At 38.2% G+C, this 22,688-nt stretch overlaps 1 protein-coding gene and 1 long non-coding RNA gene across 7 annotated transcripts; one reads left to right on the top strand and one right to left on the bottom strand.

The window, feature by feature from the left end:
• Positions 1-227: 227 nt before the first annotated feature.
• KCTD18 (potassium channel tetramerization domain containing 18) lies at positions 228-21,150 on the bottom strand. Of its 6 annotated transcripts, none has more exons than XM_039222070.1 (8): positions 21,061-21,150; positions 19,680-19,766; positions 18,445-18,680; positions 16,695-16,906; positions 14,222-14,415; positions 13,014-13,108; positions 6,928-7,030; positions 228-1,827 (listed from the first exon to the last, which is right to left on the bottom strand). In XM_039222070.1, the coding sequence occupies exons 3-8, from the start codon at positions 18,611-18,613 to the stop codon at positions 1,350-1,352; spliced, it is 1,251 nt and encodes a 416-aa protein (XP_039078001.1). In that variant the 5' UTR covers positions 18,614-18,680; positions 19,680-19,766; positions 21,061-21,150; the 3' UTR covers positions 228-1,349. The 6 variants fall into 6 exon arrangements, with proteins under 6 accessions (XP_039078001.1, XP_039078003.1, XP_039078005.1 ...); XM_039222072.1 differs by having other exon boundaries at positions 18,445-18,650; XM_039222074.1 differs by lacking the exon at positions 19,680-19,766.
• LOC120223842 lies at positions 15,653-18,525 on the top strand. Its single transcript, XR_005526383.1, has 3 exons — positions 15,653-16,127; positions 16,750-16,865; positions 18,464-18,525. It is a non-coding gene; the product is annotated as an uncharacterized LOC120223842 (long non-coding RNA).
• Positions 21,151-22,688: the final 1,538 nt, after the last annotated feature.

Genomic DNA, 22,688 nt, shown 5'->3' with positions numbered 1-22,688 from the left:
CAGATAAAACACCTATTTTAAAAGGCTGCTGGTATTTGGATAGCTGTCCAAAACTGGTTTGATTATTTCATACATTATCTAGGGAAGAAAGCAATTTTGTAACCAGAAATAGATAACCTACAAAAACAAACAAGCTCTTAAGCTACCAATGGGCTCTAAGATTTAAAAATAAGTATAAAAGAAAATGCTACTTTTTATGGAAAAGTTTTACTTTATTTTGTAAAAAGTAATGTTTTGAGTATATTTATTCTTTCAAAGTAATGCAAGTACAATGATAAGCATTGAGTAGAGAGTACCCTGCTTTATGAATTTATTTGTAATACATTGAAGGCATACTGCATACTGAAGGTAGAAATATGGGATCCAATTATAAAACTTAACATGTAAGAGTAAACACATACAACTGAATAGTTGTGGAAAAATAGAGGATTAATCAAAATATTCTGTTTAAAAATATTAAGTTCAAGTTACATGGGAATTTTATGCATAAAAATCATATCATAGTCAGAATGACTCTTCAGTGGTCATTCCTGAGAAACAAATAGTAACTTTAGTTAAGAGTTAATGTTTAACTTCTTTTTCAAAGTACTTTCAAAACTTCACTTATTAAAATTAAAACATTTTAACAATTTATTCTCAAGACATGTTTTATGGTTCTCATTCCAAGACATCTTGTGATGTATAAATAAATCTGCTACCAGAAAAGACTAAGGGAAAAAAAAAACCAATCTAGGAAAGAAAATAGTTCAAGTCAAAGTGTGATCTTTAATTACTCTTTTTTTCCTCCTCATATCTTCAGGCTTCTGAGACTGAAAGTAACCTGTGGGGAGTTCACCTTGGTCCACATTTTCTCTCAAATTTCTCTTGGCTGGGACACAGCACAGGGAAGCACTAACGCCACCCTCTCTCATCCTATTTCACCAGACGAGAATACTAATCCCACTCTCATCCCTGGGCAGCAATGAGTAACATTAAAGAAGTGCCTAAAGTCTGTAATTACTCAGCAACAAAGTAGACTTCTCTAGTGGTGGTTCTGCTGTACTGTTTTACTGTACTGTACTGTTTTGTTGCCTTAATACCAATTAACCATCCAAAACAAAACAAAACCACCCTGAAATTCAAACTGTCAGTAGACAACCATGTCAAAGTTGGGAAAATGAAAAGTCAGGTCTAACAACTTAAAGTCTCCCTCCTCCATTCCTACTTGACTCACTTCATTTTTCCCATAATGATCCTAAAGACCAACATAAGCTTTCACCTCTACTGCCCGAAGAAACAGCGCCACTTACTTGCACCATATGGTCGGGCGCTCGGGGAGGTGAGCTGGCAGTCGGGAACCCACTTTTCTGTCAATCAGCCTGGCCCCGCCCATTTTCAGTCCGCGCATGCGCGTCAGGGACTTCCGGGGGCGGTGCTAGGGATCCCGCGGGCCGCGACGCTGACCCGACAGGTGGGGAAGAACCTGCGGCGCACAGTGGAGTCCGCTTCAGTTTTATCACTCGGGGTGGTGTGGCCTTCTTGTCGGAGAGCAGGACCTTGGCGGGAGGTGGGTGCGCCGCTCCGTTTTCAGCAGCGCTCCCGGCCCCACGGGAAGCCTGGGGCTGGCCTGGCAGCACGGTGCCCGCTGACAACGGGGCCTTTGGCGGCGCAGAGCGCTGCGTTACCTTTCCGCCTGAAGACTGGAGGGCGCTGGCCGGAGACACCCGGACAGACGCGGAGTTCTTGACTTTAATTTGGGTGCTGGTGGAAGGGCCCCTAAATCTCACTGGTTTAGGACCAGTCTTACAGTTCACACCGTCTTCTTCTTCATTGAAAGCTATCTGTCGCCTGTGGATACAGAAGCATGTCAATGTCAGCATTTACAGGCTTGATAACTCATGAAAACGTCCCCAAAGTGTATCTTCAGAGTGAGCAAAATCGTTTTCATCAAGAATTTGAGTCAAGAGGTTTATAGGGATCAGGTATCTCCTCTTCTCGTCCCCCACCGAGGTCAATAAGTAAATTACCAAGTTTACAAAAGATTGTTTCTACTTGAATATAAACTATTAAAATCACCATAATGTTTTCAAAAATGAAATCAAATCACCATGTTAATACCAACGACAAATTAAATTTTGTAATGTTACATTAGAATTATATAGTATATCACTTGGTTCCTAAGAATCCTCACAGTGATCCAGATGATAACCAGGTGGATACCAAGTTGGGTTCCCCCCTCCCCAGTTTTAAGAGATTTACTGAGGAAATTTACTGACAGTTTCACAAACTCTGAGCAATGCTACTGTATATTTTACTCTCCTCTTAAAACTTTACAATCGATATTAATAAAAGTTCTGAGGTCTAAAGACACCTGTTTAATTTTGTTGGATCCACATTTCCCAATATGGAAACCGTTTCTGTGAAATGCATTTTGAGAATTGCTAGAATGGTCAAACCCATGGTATAGTCAGATGCTTTTTCAATTTGAGAAGTATTGAACAAACCTTCAAAGCTTCCTGAATTGAGTTTGCCATTCATTATAAAAAGTCTAAATGGGAGACAATGTTTCATTTTTTTAATTAAAAGTCTAAATGGGAGACAATGTTTCATTTTTTTAATTAAAGAATTTAAACTTAAATTTAAAAAAAAACCTAGTTTACCTATTTCTCACCTACACCCCAACTATGGCAATCACCAATAAGTTCTCTGTATCTACCAGCTTGAATTTTTTTTAGCTTCATTTATTAGGTCACATGGTTATTTGTCTTTCTTTGGCTTATTTCACTTAGCATAATGCCCTCAAGGTCCATCAATGTTGTCACAAATGGCAAGATTTCATGCTCTATAGCTGAATAATACTCCTCTGTATATATATATGTGGTGTATACATATATACATATGTACATATGTATACCATATATATACCACATATATATGTATATATACACACACACAGACACACATCTTCTTTATCCATTCATCCATCAATTGACACTTAGGTTTTTCCATATTGTAAACAATACCACAAAGAACATGGGGTGCATAGATCTTTTCAAGTTATGCTTTGCATTTTCTTTGGATAAATGCCCAGCAATGAAATTGCTGGATCATATGGTAGTTCTACCTTTAAATTTTTGAAGAATCTCCATACTATTTTCCATAGAGGCCACACCAGTTTACATTCCCACCATAAGTGTACAAGGGTTCCCTTTTCTCCACATCCTTGCCAACATTTGTTATTTCCTGTCCTTTTGATAATAGCCATTCTAACAGGCCTAAGGTGATTATCTCATGGTGGCTTTGATTCACATTTCTTTGATGATTACTGATGTTGAGCATCTTTTCATGTACCTGTTGGCCATCTGTATGTCTTCTTTGGAATGATGTCTACTCAGATTTTCTGCCCATTTTCTAAAATTTATTTATTTATTGCTATTGAGTTGTATGAGTTCTTTATATATTTTGGATATTAGTTCCTTATCAGATATATTATTTAGAAATATTTTCTCCCACTTAGTACATAGCCTTTTGGTTTTGATGGTTTCCTGTGCTGTGCAGTCTTTCAGTTTGATGTAGTCCCACTTATTTTTGCCTTTGTTGCTTTTGCTCTTTGTGTCAGATTAAAAAATCATTACCAAGACCTATGTCAAGGAACTTACTGCCTCTGTTTTCATCCATTTTGAGTTAATTTTTGTGATTGGTGCAAGATAGGGATCCATGCAAGTTTCATTCTTTTGCATGTGGATATCCCAACATCAAAAGAGACTGTCCCTTCCCCATTATATATTCTTGGCTCCTTTTATGTACATTAGTTGGCCATATATGTGTGGGTTTATTTCTCGGCTTTTGATTCTGTTCCATTGGTCTATATATCTGTTTTTATGCCAGAACCATACTGTTTTAATTATTATAGTTTTGTAATATACAGTAGTCTCCCCCCTTATTCACAGTTTCACTTTCTGCAGTTTAAGTTACCCACAGTTGACCATCATCTGGAAGTAGATGATCCTTCTTCTATCTTCAGGTCAGTAGTAGCCTAATGCTATGTCATAATGTCTATATCATTTGCATCACTTCATCTCATCACACAGGCATTTTATCATCTCACATCATCACAGGAAGAAGGGTGAGTATAGTACAGTATTTTGAAAGACCACATTCACATAGGTTTATTATGTATATTATTATAATTGTTCTATTTTATTTAGTTACTGTTACTACTCTCTTACTGTGCCTAATTTATAAACTAAATTTTATCACAGGTATGTATGTGTTGGAAAAAACATAGTACATGTAAAGTTAAGTACTATACACAGTTTCAGGCATCCACTGGAAGTCTTGGAATGTATCCCCTGTAGATGTAGATTAGGGGGGACTATGCTATTTTGAAATCATGGACCATGAGGTTTCCAGCTCTGTTCTTTTTCAAGATTGCTTTGGCTATTCAGGATCTTTGGTGGTTCCATCCAGATTTGAGGATTGTTCTATTTCTATAAAAAATGCCATTGGAATTTTGATAGGGATTGCATTGAATCTATAGATTTCTTTGGGTAGTATGGACATTTTTACAGTATTCTCCCAGTCCATGAAGACGAAATATTTTTCCATTTATTTATGTTCTCTTCAATTTCTTTCATTAATGTCTTATAGTTTTCAATATACAGGTCTTTCACCTCTTTGGTTAAATTTATTCCTAGATATTTTATTCTTTTTCTGCAGTTGTAAATGGGATTGTTTTCTTAATTTCTCTTTCTGATAGTTCTTCATCAGTGTATAGAAATTATTTTTGTGTATTAAGTTTGTATCCTACAAACTTACTGAGTTTGTTTATTAGTTCTAGCAGTTTTATTAGTCTAGTTTTAAGGCTTTCTATATATAATATCATGCTACCTGCAAATAGTGACAGTTCTACTTCATTTTTTTTAATGTTTATTTATTTATTTTTGAGAAAGAAAGCATGAGCAAGGGAGGGGCTGAGAAAGAAAGAGAATCCCAAGCAGGCTCCACATAGTCACCTCAGAGCCATTGCGGGACTGAAGCTCACAAAACACGAGATCATGACCCGAGCCAAAATCAAGAGTTGGATGCTTAACCAACCAAGCCACCCAAGCACTCCTCTACTTCTTCCTTTCTAATTTGGATGCCATTTATTTCTTTCTCTTGCCTAAATGCTCTAGCTAGGGCTTCCAATACTATGTTGAATATAAGTGACGAAAGTGGGCATCCTTGCCTTGTTCCTGACCTTAAAGGGAAAGCTATCACCTTTGCACTGCACAGTATGATGCTAGCTGTGGACTTGTCATGTATGGCCTTTATTATGTTGAAGTATAGTCCCTCTAAACCCACTTTGTTGAGAGTTTTTATCATAAATTGTTGAATTTTGCCAAATGCTTTTTCTGCATCTATTGAGATGATCATATAATTTTTGATATATCAAAACTATATGATAGATTTGTTTCTGTTCATGATAGTGATGTAGGAAAATCTTCTATTTACCTCCTCCCACAAATACACTGAGTCTACACCTACATATGAAACAGTTTCCTCTTAAAAAAACAAAAAACTAAAGAATAGCTAAGTGACAATTACATATCATTAGTAAAAGGAAAGAAAGATTAGAGCAGGGGGGCACCTGGGTGACTTGGTTGGTTAAGCATCTGACCAGCTCAGGTCATGATCTCATGATTCGTGAGTTCGAGCCCCGCATCGGGCTCTGTGCTGACAGCTTCGGATTCTGCCTCCCTCTCTCTCTGCTCCTCCTCCACTCATGCTCTGTCTCTCTCTATCTCTCAAAAATAAATAAATGTTAAAAAATAAATAAAAGATTAGAACAGAAGTAAATGGAATACAGACTTCAAAGACAATATAAAAGATCAATGACACTAAGAGCCACTAGCTCTATTGGCATTTATGGTTGGATAGGTCTTTGTTGTAGGGGTTACTCAGTTTACTCAAGGACGGTTAGCAGCATCCCTGGCCTCTACTTACTAGAGGCAAGTAGCATCTCTCACCCCACAATGTCTCTAAACACTGTCAAATATCCTTTGTGGGACAAAACTGCCCTCAGTTGAGAACCACTGCTCTGGATGCAAACAGTATTTGCTAATTGTAAGCTCAAAAAGCAAAATAAATAATGATAATAAAATGAGGGTCTTTAAAAAAAAGATCTGTTTTAACAAGAGATAATTAACTACTAAAAACTGACTGAATAAAATTCTCTGCATTTCTGTGAAAGATCCAAAGCAATCAGAGATTCCATAGGGGCATTGAATCAAATTCTACAACAGATCCTCAAGAAATCAGAACATCTGAAAACCATGAATGATTCCCAGATAAAGAAAAATAAATATGATTTTAAATGTATTTAAAGTATAGTCAAAAGCACATATGTGGAGTGAATTAGCTAATAATTTCAGAAAATACAAGAAAATATCGTTAAATAAAAATGCTATTGGTGGTGGTAATAGGAAGAAGAAATGAATTCAGAATAAATCACAGGAAATTTCAAATATTAAGTCTAATAAATTTTTTGGCTACTACCAATAAAGCCTAGGATTTCACTTCTGTAGGGAAAAATACCACAGCAGTCTCACTATGTCCACTAGTATTCTTATAATCTTACTCTTCCAAAAAGAACATACTATAACTCAGCTTTAGAGAACTATTTCCAGTTTTTACATTGTTGCAGTAACTTTGAATTTATATTTTGTTTATATAAATCTATTTATTTATATATATAATTATATATATAAAATAATATATAATTATTCTTGTTTATATAAATCTATAAACAAGATTTATATTTTGATGGTAAGGCAGAATACTCATCTAGGTGACTAATAAACTTAGTAAGATCAAGAATCATTATTCATTTCCCCAGTAAAGGCAATAAAAATATAGGTCACAGATTAAAAAAACAAAAAACAATTTCAACAAAGTACAGATAACCTCTTTCGAACTGGGGCCATGTGACGGAGGCTTCCAAGTAAAGGCCGCTCTTCCAGAGTCCAACATTCTATCAGCTCATGAGGCACCCGCCAATAGCTAACACCTGGAAGATCAAAAGGCATAATTAAGAGAGCCACTGTCTACTGCAAAATGTTCAGCAACACTTTTGTGTAAGACTAGGCAGAAAGAGTTTGAGATTCATGCCTCCCATTTGAAGAAAGCAGGTGTATGCAGGAAGTGTTCCCATGAAGAGGCAAGGCAATAGTGGAATAACTCAACCTAGGTCTAGGGAATTTGTGGCTACCAGCCCCAGCTCCACCTCTGATCATCAGTAGATCATTATATGGATTCTGAGCAGATGAGTTAAAGGCACAGGCTCTGGAGCCAAGACTGTCCACTTCTATCACTCACTAATCATGCGACCTTAGAAAAAGTTACTTAACTTTCTGTGCCTAAATTATCTCATCTGTAAAATGACAACAACAGCAAATACTTCATAGGTTTGTTGTGATGATTAAATGAGTAAATAAGTGCAAACGCTTAATATAGGGCCTATGACAGACTAAGCACTTAACAGATGTTCGGTGCCTTTATCTTATAAATTCTAATGTTGACAGTAGTGCAAGGATTGGACAGTGTCAAGACATCACTGGATTGCAGCACTCATCAAATCAGGTAAATTTTGTGAACCACTCTAAATTTTCTGTGACCACTGTATGAATATGAATTATCACTACCCTAACGGGTATTAGGCCAAGATTGTAGTCAAACTCACTTTTAATTGTTAAATCTGAGAAGTTTCTAAATGAAAGTTTGACATGTATTTTTATGACCCTCAAAAACATTATGCTGAGTGAAAAAGCCAGACACAAAAGGTCATATATTGTATGGTTCCAATTACGTGAAATACCCAGAACAGGCTAATTCATTGAAACAGAAAGCAGACTGGTGTTTGCCAAGGGCTGAGGAGAGAAGGGAATGAGGAGTAACTGCTTAACAGGTACTGGGTTTCCTTGTGGGGTGATGAAAATGTTTTGGAACTAGATAGAGATGGTGGTTATACAACATTGTTAATGCAGTAAATGCCACTGAAGTGTATACTTTAATTCTTTGTTATGTGAATTTCACCTCAATTTTTAAAGAATCATAAAAAATTATACATGCATTTTTAAAAGGCTTAAAAATGTTGAATAAAACTTGGTTGGCATTTTTTTTAAAGTAACTTTGAAGTCCCAACGATGGATATGGTGGTGTGTGTGTGTGTGTGTGTGTGGTTTTTTGTTTTTGTTTTGTTTTGAGAGAAAGAGAATGACAGCATGAGCAAGGGAGAGCGGCAGAGAGAGAGAATCTTAAGCAGTCTCCATGCTCAACACGGAATCTGATGTGGGGCTCAATCCCGTGACCCTGGGATCATGACCTGAGCCGAAAGCAAGTTGGACGCTCAGCTGACTGAGCCACCCAGGCACCCCTGGTGTCTTGTTTTTTAATCATTAAAGGTTTAGTAATAAACATTAACCAACTTAGCAAACTGGGCATATACATTACTATATGTAACAAATATATCCAATACTCACAGAGCCTATGGACCTCATTTTAAGACAAAAATTTTCTGGAACTGCTTGATCATGCTCCCAAACATACTGATGCTACAAAAGCATTCCCAAATCCCATCAAGGTTTTTGTTTAAGTCTGGTTTATTGAGATAATTTATATAAATTAAAATTCACCTTTTAAAGTACTCAGTTTAATTTGTTTTGACAAATGTATACAGTCATATAATTATAGCCACAATCAAGATATAGAACATTTCTATCACTCCCAAATTTCCCATGTATCCCTTTGCAATCAGTGCCCTCCCCTCTATTCCCTAGTTTTGCCATTTCAGGGGTGTCATATAAATGGAATCATAACAGTATGTACCCTTTTGTGTCTGGTTTCTCTAGCTTGGTATTTTGAAGACTCATCCATGTTGATATATGCATTAATGATCATTTCTTTTTATTGCTGTGTAGTATTCCATTATATAAATAAACCACAGTTTCTTTCTGAAATTTTTATTTTTGCCTTCCTATAAAATAATGCACCTTCATTGTATAAAACTTGGGTAATATGGAAGAGTATATATTAAAAAAAATCAAGATCACTTCTAATCCTAAAACTAGGAATCATGACTCATGACACTTTGATGAGTCTGACTCCAGTCTTTTTCTCATTCATATGATATGCACATAACTGAAAACACTACATTTAATTTTGTTTCCTGCTTTTCATCATTTCTTATTTCATCATGGGCATTCACATTTGTAAAAAATTATTCAAAATAATTTTAATAGCTCTTGTTCATCTGTATCCCATAGATGTGCCAATGTGTAGTAACTCTTTATCATAGACATTTATATTGTTTTTATTTTTTCTCTATTATGAATAATGTTTAATTGAACACTCTGTTCATAAACCTTTTCTGCACTGGGTTATACCTAGAAGTAGAATTATCGGGTCAAAGAATATGAACAGTTCCTTTTTTTTTTTAATAGTTTATTGTCAAGTTGGTTTCTATATAACACCCAGTGCTCATCCCCACAAGTGCCCTCCTCCACGCCCATCACTCCCCTTCCCCTCCCTTCCACCCCATCTGCCCTCAGTTTGTTCTCGGCATTCCAGAGTCTCTCATGGTTTGCCTCCCTCCCTCTCCCCAACTATTTTTCCCCTTCTTCTCACCCATGGTCCTCCGTTAAGTTCCTCCTAATCCTCCCATACGTGCAAACATATGATATCTGTCCTTCTCTGCCTGACTTATTTTGCTCAGCATAACACCCTCAAGTTCCATCCATGTTGCTACACATGGCCAGATTTCATTCTTTCTCATTGCCATGTAGTATGCCATTGTATAGATAAACCACATCTTCTTGATCCATTCGTCCGTTGATGAACACTTAGGCTCTTTCCATGTTTTGACTATTGTTGAGAGTGCTGCTATGAATGTTGGAGTACACGTGCCCCTATGCATCAGCACTCCTGTATCCTCTGGGTAAATTCCTAGCAGTGCTATTGCTAGGTCATAGGAGAGTTGTACTGTTAATTTTTTGAGGAACCTCCACACTGTTTTTCAGAGGGGCTGTACCAGTTTACATTCCCACCAACAGTGTAGGAGGGTGCCCGTTTCTCCACATACTAGCCAGCATCTAGAGTCCTCTGATTTGCTCATTTTAGCCACTCTGACTGGCGTGAGGTGGTATCTCAGTGTGGTTTTGATTTGTATTTCCCTGATGAGGAGGGATGCTGAGCATCGTTTCATGTGTCTGTTGGCCATCTGGATGTCCTCTTTGGAGAAGTGTCTGTTCATATCTCAAAGAATATGAACAGTTCTGATGCTATTGATATGTTATGATAAATTATTTCCCAACAAAGTAGTATTAATTTTACTCCTGCCAAAAATGCATGAGATCGTTACTAATCTGGTATGTAAAAAGTAGTTCTCATTTAATACATATGTCACTGATAAATGAGTTTGAAACTCCTGCCACATGCTTATTTCCCTTCCTGAAAATTTTGTGGTCATGAACCTTATACACTTATTTATAATAAGAGTTGAGTTGATTTTCTAATCAACTTAAATAAATCCTCTCTATTTTAAGGATATTCTTTGTCCAGTTAATATACTATTTTTATACAAGTTTTCATTAGCCTTTTAATTTTATTTATACTCTTTTGTTTTAAAGCTATTAAATACTATATAATCAAATTTATTCATCTTTGTCTTTATGATTTATTTCCCTATTAAGAAATCAGTTATTTGCTTAACTTTCATTATAGTTTACTATAGCTTCATTTTTCATCCATAAATTCACCTGGTATTATTTTGATAAATGATATGAGGTTAAAGTTCTGTTTTCTCCCAAGCATATTTCTCAATTATGTATTAAATCATCTGTCTTTTTTCATTGATATTTAATACTCCTTATCACATAGCACTTTTATTCTTATAATTTCATTGGGGTTTACTCCTGATCTTTGCATCTATTATTATACCAGAACCATATGGTTCTTATTATTACAAATCTATATATAGTATTTTTACTATCATAGTTAGATTTATTCCTCTAATGTCCTCTACTTCCCAAAATGTTATTGGCTATTTCACTGGCTTATTCTTTCAAGGAATTTTAGAATCATTTCCCCCAGATTGCCAAAGAGTTCCACTGACTTGTTGGTGGGGATTCTGTTAAACATATAATTTAATCTGAGAAAAACTGATATCTTTATAATGAATATTATAAAATCTATCTGAATAGATTTCCTGTTGGGGAGCATGGTAGGTCTCACCATAATCTTCATGTCTTCTTTTTTTATAGATGGATGGATGAATTGATGAATGGATAAATATATTTTATCAGTCTTCTTCACAAAAGACTTGAGCATTTCTTGATAGGTCATTCTAGTTATTTTGTTGTTATTGCTATTGTAAATGGGATTTTCCCCTATAATTTCTAACTAATCTATCATAAGTAAGCTGATCTTTGTGTTTACTTTTATTGTATCCAGCTAGTTTGGTCTACTAAATTCATCATTTAAGATACCTTTAGTTGATTCCTTTGGGTTTTCTAAAAAGACATACTATCCACAAATAACTGTCTCCTTCCTTCCAATAATTTTTTCTCTTACTTTTGTTTCCTATCTAATGGCTTTCCATAGGCCTTCCAGAACTGTGTTAAATACCACGATACTTCATTACCTGCTTATTGAAAAGTTAAAATCAGTCTCACACTCTGTAAGTCAGTGATCCCAGCTCTTCACTTCAGCTTTCTGAGTCAGTGGAGAATGAAGCCCAGTCAGGGCTCTCCCGAAGCCTTCTGGGCAGTCTGCCAGTCCGGAGGCACAATAGGAGACACAGAGAACACCAGGGGGTTTGTTCCTCAATTTAAGCCTAAGTATCTCACAAAGTCAATTAAATCTAAGATAAAAAGCTTAAGGAGAATAGCACTTTTTTTTTTTTATCTACCTGAGGGGTGTAATCTTGAGGGGGGGGAGGAGGGAAGAAGAAAAGTGAGAGGTGCAAAGTTGAGGAAAGAAAGAAGGGCAGCACCTTACCTGAAGAGAAGCAGGTGATGAAGAATTTTAAAACCCTCCTCCTGTCCTTTTATTCAGTCTTTTGTGACTTGCAATGTCTGTCTCTATCAGCTTTTAAGACCCATGTGAGGACCAAGATGTGTCTTATTTATCTGTGGGCCCAATTTTAGGACTTCTTACAGTGTTTGCAGCTCATAGACACTCAATAAATACTTGTTAATTAAGAAGAAAATCTGAAGCATAGAACAGTTAACCCTCTGTGATCCTTACGCAAGTGGCATGGCCTGAGACTCAGTTGTCTCATCGATGAAATGGTAAACAACATCCAGAATTGTTTTAAGACTAAGAGTTACTGAATGTAAACTACTTATCACACTGAATATTAAATAGCATTATTATTATCAAATGATATAAAAAGCTTGGTAAAAATGATCAAATTTCAAAGTGGGCATTTAAAGATTATTAATTCTTTCCTAAGGGTTCTTCCAACATCTTCTCTGGCATTATTTTCATTTTCTCTTTCTTTTTTTTTTTTTTTTTTCAAGATTTCAAGCAATCTCTACACCCAACATGGCACTCCATCTCACAACCCCGAGATCAAGAGTCCCAAGCTCCACTGACTGAGCCAGCCAGGCTCCCTTCCTTTTTTCTTCTAATTATACATTGTATGCTTAATTTAAAGGTATACTTCCTAAGGACCATGCTAGGTACATAGTAGGTGCTAAATAACCTCTTGTTGAATTGAACTAAAGAAGCATAACTAACAGATGCTGAAATTATAAACTATTTTTTAGGTTACTGGATTATAAACTATTAGTAATACCTAACAACTCATGAAGTCTAAAGATTTTTAAGTAAATTGCCTCAATCAGTGATACTCATTTGTCAATGAGGTGACCAATATCTTGACCTATACAAAGAAATACTTTCTCAACAAAAGAAGTGCAGCAATTGAACTTACTTTGTTTTATTATGGAAAAGTCTACCTTCTGCCATGAAATAAAAGAATTGTACTATACCTTTTCCTTCCCAGGCATCAAAGGCATCCATCATTTTCTTCAATTCAGCTACTGAATAATAGCTCCAAATGTACTGAACATTATTTCCCGCCTCTCTAGAAATATTGCAAAAGGTGAAGAAAACATACTAAGTATTAATGTGTGTGTATGTATATATATACACATATATACAGCTAATCAATACACTACCAAATACTTGTTAATTAAGAGAAAAAATATATTGTCATTGAACAGTTGTTCTTCTGCAACTCTTAAGGACATATATAGATAAAATACTATAATATACTATGAGTATAATATTCTATACTCATATACTAACCTATATTCAACCTCTTTTTAACGTGGTAAAGTACTTGTTAATTCCACAATATAGACTGTGCAGACAAATCAACAAATCTTTAGACAATAAACTATTTGTAAAAAAAAAAAAAAAAAAAATCAACAAATCCTTAAAAATAGGTTTTCTAAAAAAATTACCTAACTGCAGGAAAATTTTAAAAGATTCAACCTTGACTAAAACCTTCATAGCATTGTTCCAGGCACTCATATATCTTATATAAACATCCTGTAAAGAATTCAGAAAATGATGACATATTGAATCACCTAAAAAGCAAACTCATGTGGTCATTCATTGGTCACTAATATGTGACCCAATCCAACCACCCAGAGAATTTAAAAAACAAAACAGAACAACAAAACTATTATGTGAATTGACTGGTGTTAAATCAGTTTACAGAAAAAATATTAAGAGAATAACCCTTAAGAATTTTACATTCAAGTCATAGAATTTTAAGGCTAATAGGGACCAAGGAAGTCTTTCATTTCTCAGAACAGGACCCCAAGGCACAGGCCAATCCTGTACCACTCAGCAGGCCTGCTGACTACTAGGCAGTGCTTCTGCTCCTGGACTATGGTCTAGGGGAAGACAGCCAGGCGTGGCCTGTCAGGGGACTCTGACGCCTACTCCCAGGTGAGAGGCAATGTAGTAGACCACCATGGATGTCCTATAGCTTACATATATGTGAAATGGTCTTCATTACAATTTCCTCAGAGCAGACTTGTCTCGACAGCTATGAGGGCTCACTGTGCATGTTGCCGGGTGTTGAAGATCTTTTCTAGTCAACCACATCCATATTCCATTCAGTAACACCTCTTACAAGAGACCAAGACTTTATTTTGTTCCCTTTCATATTTAAATATGGACATACCTTTTAAAAATGCTTTTACTGTGAATTCTTCCTCCCAGCTGCTTATCAATAGCATCCGTTCCGTCAGTTTTTGTGGAATACACACCAATAATTCTACTCTCACAGCTTGCACCAGATGTGTTAAGATAGTGGAGAACCCAAACTGTTGGCTTATTGCAAACTAAACCATATGAATCACAAAAGTCTGTTAAAGCCTGGAGCAAAAAAAGTATACAAAATTTGAATTTAGTTCTGGAGTAAAGTAGAAATAAATTTGTTCTATTAGTTTCATGTAAAGCTGCAATTTCAGTTGGTCATAAGGGAAATAAAAAATTATAAATTTCAGCCTAGTCTTTACGCCTTGAGAAACCAAACATGTTTTTGTTGAATTTGGCATGGGGGCGGGGTAAATCACAAAAAGCATTACCCAAAAACCCAACACCTTTTCATCTAGAGAATCCTTTTCCACGTGGAAGTTGTGTTTTCTTTCTTCCTCCTTTAGCCTCATTATCAACATTACTTTTAATTTTAAAATCTTCATATGACTAAAAGTCAGACCTTTTTCTTTTCCTTTTCTTTTCCTCCCTATTTCCCATTTTACTCAATATTCCTTCCACCTTCTACTGACTAGGCTCCACAGTTGATGCTTTTTTTTTTTTTACTCCACATCCAATCATGAATTAACCAGATTAACTTGTTCTTTTCCACTGAAGGATACAAATACACAAACTCAATCAAACTCTAAGAACTCATTTGGCATTTATCTACCTATTCATTCATTCTCTTGAATATTAAAAAGGTACTAACGTAGTTGAGCACTGTCGAAGGTCCTATAGATAAAATCATGCACAACTGACAGGGTCCCAGGCCTCCTAGAGTTTATAGCTAATGGAAAAGACAGTCAGGGCACCTGGGTAGCTCAGTTGGCTGGGCTTCCAACTCTTGACTTCAGCTCAGGTCATGACTCACAGTTTGTGAGATTGAGCCCCATGTCAGGCTTTGCGCTGGTAGTGCAAAGCCTGCTTAGGATTCTCTCTCTCTCCCTCCCTCTGCCCCTCCCCAGCATGTGCTCTCTTGCTCTCTCGCTCTCAAAATAAATAAACTTCTAAGAAATTTTAAAAAATAAAATAAAAGACAGCCAATAAGCCATCAGCATGTAGTATAACGGTGACCTGGTGAGCCTAGGAGGTACTAAGGGGCACAGAGCAGGCGCCCTTCACCCATTCAAGTGCCCAAGGGCCTTCCCTGAAAGAAAGCATTATTCCTGTGAGGGCCCCGAGGACAGGCACTTTTGTCTGTTTTGTGTTGTATCCCAAGTGCCTGAAATAGACAAAAAGGAGATGCTTAATATTTACTCACTTGGTGAATTAAAATAGGATTCTAACACGTCTTACATTTTCATTTAATACTGCTAACTATGTCATATTTCTTTGTGTCCCACACAGTTCCTAGAGCAGTGCTCTATATAACAAAAACATTTGAGATAAATATGTGTTGGCTGACACAGTGAATGTACACATGCTATGTCCTCTCTGCATACAAATCAGAAATCAAAAGACTACAGTTGAGACTTCAGAAGATGAATGTTAACCCACTCCAGCTTTCCAGTCAGGATTTGTTAGCCCCATTCTGCAGACATGGCAAACAGCACCCTAGAACTGTCTGACAACTCAATTTCTAAATAACTCCAGTAGCAGAACCCAAACAACCATGCAAATTCCTGAAGGCAATCTGGAACCAAATCAACGGTCTCTTCATGTTACACTCCTAATAACCACACTGACAGCTTGCTCTCTTAAACTGATATCCAAATCAAACGAATTCATGTCAGTTTTCACTACTATTAATTACCTAGGAAAAAAACTTTTCTTAGATGTCCAAAGGTGCTAAAAGCAAATATAATACTTAATCAATAAGACAAAAATAGGTAAGAAGCTTTCAAGTTCTTTCATGTAAAGATCTTTAAAATGTGATTTAAAGGAGAAATATCTTTTAAAAAGATTTACTGATCTCAAAGTGAATTAATCAAACCAATGTTCTAATTAATAACAAACTGCTACACTCGCTAAATCAGGTAGATTTTCTACAATCTTTTATTTATTGTGACCATTCTTTAAAAAGTCATTTCAGTAAACAAAATACCACTACACTCTTACATACTACAATATTGCTCTGTATTCACAAAGAACCTAAAGAGCAGAATATTTCTATTAAAAAAGCCATCAAAAAGTATTAAATCGCCAACGAGAACTAAAAACTCCATAAACCTTTGAGTGGCAATGTAATACACTTTCCTAGAACATAGAATTTGGGCCTTCAGAAAATTAGTAGTAATAAAGAAATGTGTCTTTAAAAATTAGAAAAAGTAACTTTCTTATGTTTGGTTTTCATGGCAACACAGGCTATGCAAAATAACACACATTGCTTTGTATATAAAAACATACATATATATGTATACGTATGTATTTTTTTAAACTTACGAAAATGCCAAGACCTTTTTAAGTTCTATATTTGACCTTAAAGAATATGTCTCCATTTCATTGGCCAAGTGGTCAGACAGGCTGTATGGATACGGGATGCCAAAATAATCAGCCTCTTCCTGCAGAGCAACACGGGTTTGCTCATCCGTGGGAATGTGAACTTCTCCGTGAAGATAATCCAAGAGGTACTTAAATAGATGTCCATCTCGGTCAATAACACAAGCCCCTAGAAAACATCCAGTTCAAACATGACTGCAGAGATATATACGACCACAGATAAAGTTTCAACATGTTAAACTAAAATCAGACTGCAGACTTCTATAATTAGAAATGTTTCTTTCTCACAAGAAAGTTAATAACTAGTGTTCAAATGGGTTTAGCCAAATTTGGTGATCTTCTGTATTCTCACCTACCATACAGGAAAATGTATTCTGAGCTCCATGGGGGATTTTAGATGCATATACCCGCTGTTCCCTCAAAGGCCATGCTGTTCCCTCAAAGGCCATGACTGCTTCTGAAATGTAAGCTTACCCCTAACCTCAGCCTTTCCCTGGCCAGGAAGGATGTATGGAGTTCCTCCCTAAGGAGGACATGCTCATTTATGTCATGTTTGTATACTAGTCAACTTGTAGGGTCACTGACATGTAAACCCAGGGTTCTCAGCTCCAGGCACACTGTATGTTTAGACATAATAGGTTAGTCCCTTTGTACTGTGAGAACTTAAACTTTAAAAAAGAAATGTTATGCTGGTACTACTTTATGACAAAGGCTTTCTTAAACAATTTAGCAGAATTTTTAAAAAACACTTCTGTGTGAGGCTATTCAATAATTCCTTTCTCCCTTAGAAAAGAAGGGGTTAGGAGGTGAAACTTGGGGGCAGAGGAAAAACTCAATCCCTGCTTGCCATCTTTTCACCAACAATCTTTCCTGCCCACATGGGCACCAGCCATTGGTGTTTTCCATTCTTTCAACTGCCATCCAGGCAGCAAAGCAGTCTCTCAAGACCCAGGGTTACTAACAGCCTCTCATGCTCAAGACTCCTCAATCCCTCTCTTCTGACACAGAAGCAAGAGTGGGTTCTCTGAGCCTCAGAACACCAAAGATGTGTATAAAAGCCTTACTTGCGCTGCTGAGGTTTCTTTACAACCGGTAGTAGGTTCAGCAAACACCAGAGCACTCTAAGTAAGAAGAGCAGCAGCCCCAGATCCCTACCCTTGTGTTTTACAGTTTCTTCTGGAAAACCAATTTTCAGTCCTCTACCACTAGGTGACTGCTGTTTACACTGCACTGACATTTTCACAGGTGTCCATGTCAGCCCACACAAGGTTACACAGCTAGACTGGGTGGCAAGTTTAACACTAATTGTACATTATAGTGACTGCCCTGTGAACTGTGAGGGCAGCTGCCTTCTCCAGAGAATAAATGTTTTAACTGAAGAACACAGAGAGAAGCCTCAATACCTTTACCTATGGGAGCTGCATGAATGTAACAACTTTCAAAGTATAATCAGTCCCCATATTTAGGTCATAGTATACCTTAACACACATCGATTTTTTTGTCAACTTTTAGTGACAGCATCACAGATTCTGGAAACTAGCATTTAACTTCTTCGTGTATTTAATAAAACTCCATACAGCCCTAATGATCTCAATAATTAGCATACTAGTCTAATACATTCATTGTAATTATTAAAACCAAAGGGAATTTAAACTAGATTATTTTAATGAATATCCGTGATCATGCTTACAGACTTTAGTTATTTACCTGATTCATCTGTTTTTAGAGGAAAACGCCCACTAAACATGGATGCCAGCATCGAGTCTTTAAAACGGCACAAGGACTCACGTCTGGCTGTGTAAATACAGCCACCCACATTCAGTCGAAGAATGTCTACCACTTTTTCTTCTGCCTTGTGACCTTCCATTGCTCCCATCAACACCTGAATTTTTGCTCTGAAATAGTTTCAGAAACTGCAAAATAATGGTGGCCCTGGTCAACCTCTGTAAAAACAAAGGACAATCACACTTCCAACAATATACTAAATAGATGATAAAATAAATACATCTCAATGTGATTTAAAATTAGCTCCTCAGCACTGACAATACTGGATGACTTTATATAATATGAAAGAAGTTTGAGATATGCCAAGAAGCTGGAAAACTTTGGCTCAGGGTACTTTTAAATGATAAACTATTACCAACCAAATCATAACTGTTGAAATGACTATTTAAAGAATTAAACAAGGTAATGCATTGTCTGTCACATATAAAGCAAAGGTGAGGTTTGCTTATGTTCTTCAATATTGACATAGCTTTTTAAACTATAGTAAGTCTGAGGGAGCTATCTAGACTGCAGAGAGGGTCAGCACATAGCATGGAATTAGGCTACTAGGCTCTACCACTTATTAGGGACCTTGGGCAAATACTTATCTTCTTCTGCCTATTTCGTCATCTATAAAATGGAGCCAAGGATGGTGCCTATGTCAAAGGACTATCAGAGGAGTAACTCACAGGACATATAAAAAGCACATAGAACAGTCTCTGGCACAGAGTAAGTACTCAATAAATGATATATATTATCTATAATGATATAAATTTTACTATAAGGTATATACTGAGGGATTGACATTGGCTCTGTAGATTTAAGGAAACATAAGAACAGAAATTAATAGTAATTCCTAGTTAGGTAACTAAGAAATATATAATTTATCAACAGATCAGAATTCTGTATATCCCAGTAGCCAGAATGGCCCAAAAGAGCAACAAATAACACCTCTAAATCATTTGGCATCTTAATTCCAAAATGAATGAAGCTTTAGGGAAGTTTTAAGGATTTGATTTCTTAATCTATTCTGGAGATGGATGAACCACAGGTGACTGTTGTTTCTCTGGAACCTAAAACAATACTGTGATGAAAAAGGTACTCCTGATGTAACTGTGCATTTCATTGCAAATGCAAAACGGCTGCCAAAAGACTCAACTATATCCATGGCAACTCACTTTTACTAAGCAATCAACTAGGATCCTTTTGTAGATGATCTAATTTAGCCAGCCTCCAATGAGATGGGAAAAGGAGTCCGTTGGTGCCTGATGAAAACAATATGTGTCAAATATGGTCAGTAAACAAACTTATGGATCAACAGTCCAGCCTTCAAAAACCACTTATCAGCATGACTTCTTTTGCTGCCTCAAAGTCCTAGGAGCAGCCCCGCAATGATCCATGTGAGAGAACCACCTCCGAAGCACGGGATGGAACTTGCTCATGCTGCCCCAGTTACCAGCTCCCTGGAATCCACCTATTCTTCAAAGCCACAAGCAAATCTCACAAGTTGCATGACCTTCCCAAGCACCCCTCACCCCCACCAAATATACTTTGTAACTCTCTTCACGTTTTTCTCATCTATTTAATCCCTAGTTTGGGAGACTATAGCCCTGGGAAGACAGAATCTGGATCACTCTTAATTCCCATTTGCTCAATGCTTACCATGTGACAGTTACTGCAGAAACACTTACTAGACATTACCTAATTCACACAAAAGCTCTATTGGATAGTAATTAACTGTCCCTATTGACAGATGAGGACACTGGAGAAAGAAATAGGGATGTGAGCAGGATCCACACTAGGGCTACCCTGCTGGTAAGTGGCAGAGTCCGCCCCAATCCAGGTCAGCAGGACCAGCTCCAAGTTTTCTGCTGCACCCCACACTGTCTACTTCAGCACTGTTTCATCCCTAAGGCTGCTGACCCAGGGAATTCACTCACTAAGCATCTGTCCACGTGAAGACTCCAGCTATGGCAACAGGAACACAATAGCACCCTGAGTGCAAAGATCTAAGAGACATCCCCGGTCTCAGTCAGTTTCTCCTAAGGCAGAGGACCATCCAACACCATTTCCAGGCCAGTCCATGGCCCCATCCTCAATGCACCCACTTAGACTCCCTGCTGTGTCGGAAATGCGCTGCCCTCTGAGGAAGTGCCCCCAAAGTGCGGTTCTGTGACCACCTGCATCAAAATCATCAGAGTCGCTCGCTGTAAATTCCGATTCCCGGGCCAACACACAGTCCGGTTCAGAAAGTCTGAGATGGGGTCGGGGGTCCGCCCACGGACCCCACTTTAATAAACGCTGCTCAAAGGACTCGCTCTCTTCCCACGACGCGGGACGAAAGGGGAGGGGTTGGGACACCAGAAAGCCCGCGGGTGCCCCCGCGGCCCGGGATCCCCGAATCGGCCCGAAGCCCGAGCCTGCAGCCCGGGGCGCCCATGATATCGGCGCGATCGGGCCCTTCCTCGGGGCGCCCCGCCGCCACCCGGGCCCGCGGCCCACCCGGCGCCCCAGTCCTCTTGCACGGGAGGGGCCAGGTTGGCTGTCTCCCCGACTGACCTGCGGCCAGCCGGGCCCTCTGCACCGCCGCCGGACGCCGCGGGGCCCGACGCGGAAGTGAGGGCCTCTTCGGCTGCTCGGCAACTCTTGGAGCAGCACGGCTCCAGCGGCGCCCCCGTGCGGCCCGGCCCGGCGGCTGCTGCAGCCGGAACGAGGGAGGCCCCGCCCCGGACACACCCGGCCCCGCCCCCAGCCTGGTCCCGCCCCTCCGACCGCCTTAGCCTGTGGCCGCTCAGAGCAGAAGTGAAAGGGTTTTGGTACCTGAAGGGAAAGGCAAGACCTGGAAGCGAGATGCCACCTGGGCTCTTGAGGAACATGGTGTCCGTTCCGAGGCTGCTTTTACACATGAAGAAAAGAAACGACATTGAAGTTGCGATTGTTCAGGGTCAGTCAAGTGGTAAGAGGTGGTAAGAGTTAGGAAGAGTTATGTTTGCTCACTCTCAGGTGGGGGCCCTTCGCTCCAAACTGGGCTGCTCAGTGCAAAGATTTAGTAAAATATTGCTTGCACTTGGATAAGCCCATTCGGGTTGTGTTTGTAGTTTACAAAGCTGTTTCACACTGAGCATTCTTGTTTGAGTCTGTGTATTACCCCATACTTCTATTCCCATCACCGCGAAGAAAATTGAGGCAGGAGCAAACCTTTAGTGAACACTTATGTACACAAGACATTATGCTGAGCCCTTTAGTTGGCAATTTAATTTTATCTTAACCACAACCTCAGAAGAGTCCTTCCAGATTCCAGCAGCACCCTATCTTGTGCAAAAGACTTTATTGGGTATTTCAAGATGAATAAAACACAGTCCTGTTTTCAAGGTACTTTTCTAGAGTCAATCATAATTGGTTCCCAGTTCATCTGGGTCTTAGAAGTGAATAAACCAGTAAGAGGTAAGCCTACCTACCCCCTCAGATAATAATAGTCCCTTGACAGTGGTAAGGTTGATTCATCCTATAAATTGAGCATTAGCCTGGACCACATACTAGGAGTGAAGGACTAAACAAGACCATCAATGCCCCATGGCACTTACATTCTAGTGCAGGGGTCAGAAAATTGCTTCTGGGAGCACCTGGCTAGCTCCCTCCTAAAGCATGTGACTCATGATCTCAGGGTTGGAAGTTCCAGCCCCATGTTAGGGGTAGAGATTACTTAAATAAAGAAAACTTTTTCTATAAATTAGGCTCTGTGGGCCATACACAGCTACTCAACTTTGCTGTTGTGGTGTTAAAAGCATAGTATATAAATGAGAGTGGCTGTATTCCAACTTTAGTTGTGGACACGGGAATTTGAATTTCAGGAATTTTCATGTATTCTGAAATATTCTTTAAAAAAATTTTTTCCGGGGTGCCTGAGTGGCTCAGTCGTTTAATCATCTGATTCTTGATTTCACCTCAGGCCATGATCTCACGATTTGTGTGTTAGAGTTTGAGCCTCACGTCAGGCTCTGTGCTGTTGGTACGGAACCTATTTGGGATTCTCTTTCTCTCCCTCTCTGCCCCTCCTCAGCTCATGTGCAGGCACTTCCCCTCACACAAAAAAAATTTTTTTTAACTTTTTCAAACACTTAAATATGTAAAAACCATTCTTAGATCATGGGCCATACAGAAACAATTGGCTGTCTATGGGCCATAAT

This window comes from Hyaena hyaena, unplaced genomic scaffold, assembly GCF_003009895.1.
Source record: "Hyaena hyaena isolate Hyena2069 unplaced genomic scaffold, ASM300989v1 scaffold_1050, whole genome shotgun sequence".
Taxonomy (NCBI): domain Eukaryota; kingdom Metazoa; phylum Chordata; class Mammalia; order Carnivora; family Hyaenidae; genus Hyaena; species Hyaena hyaena.
The sequence above is the reverse complement of the archived record's forward strand: the minus strand, read 5'-3'. Positions and strand labels throughout refer to the sequence as shown.

What these genes read in the sequence shown, in the direction of transcription:
- KCTD18 (XM_039222070.1), bottom strand. Translation starts at nt 18,613, where the DNA reads ATGGGAGCAATGGAAGGTCACAAGGCAGAAGAAAAAGTGGTAGACATT. An exon ending in AGTAAAAGCATTTTTAAAAG is followed by an intron (nt 13,109 to 14,221) that starts GTATGTCCATAT and finishes CAATATTTCTAG; the next exon opens with AGAGGCGGGAAATAATGTTC. An exon ending in TGATGCCTGGGAAGGAAAAG is followed by an intron (nt 7,031 to 13,013) that starts GTATAGTACAAT and finishes TTGATCTTCCAG; the next exon opens with GTGTTAGCTATTGGCGGGTG.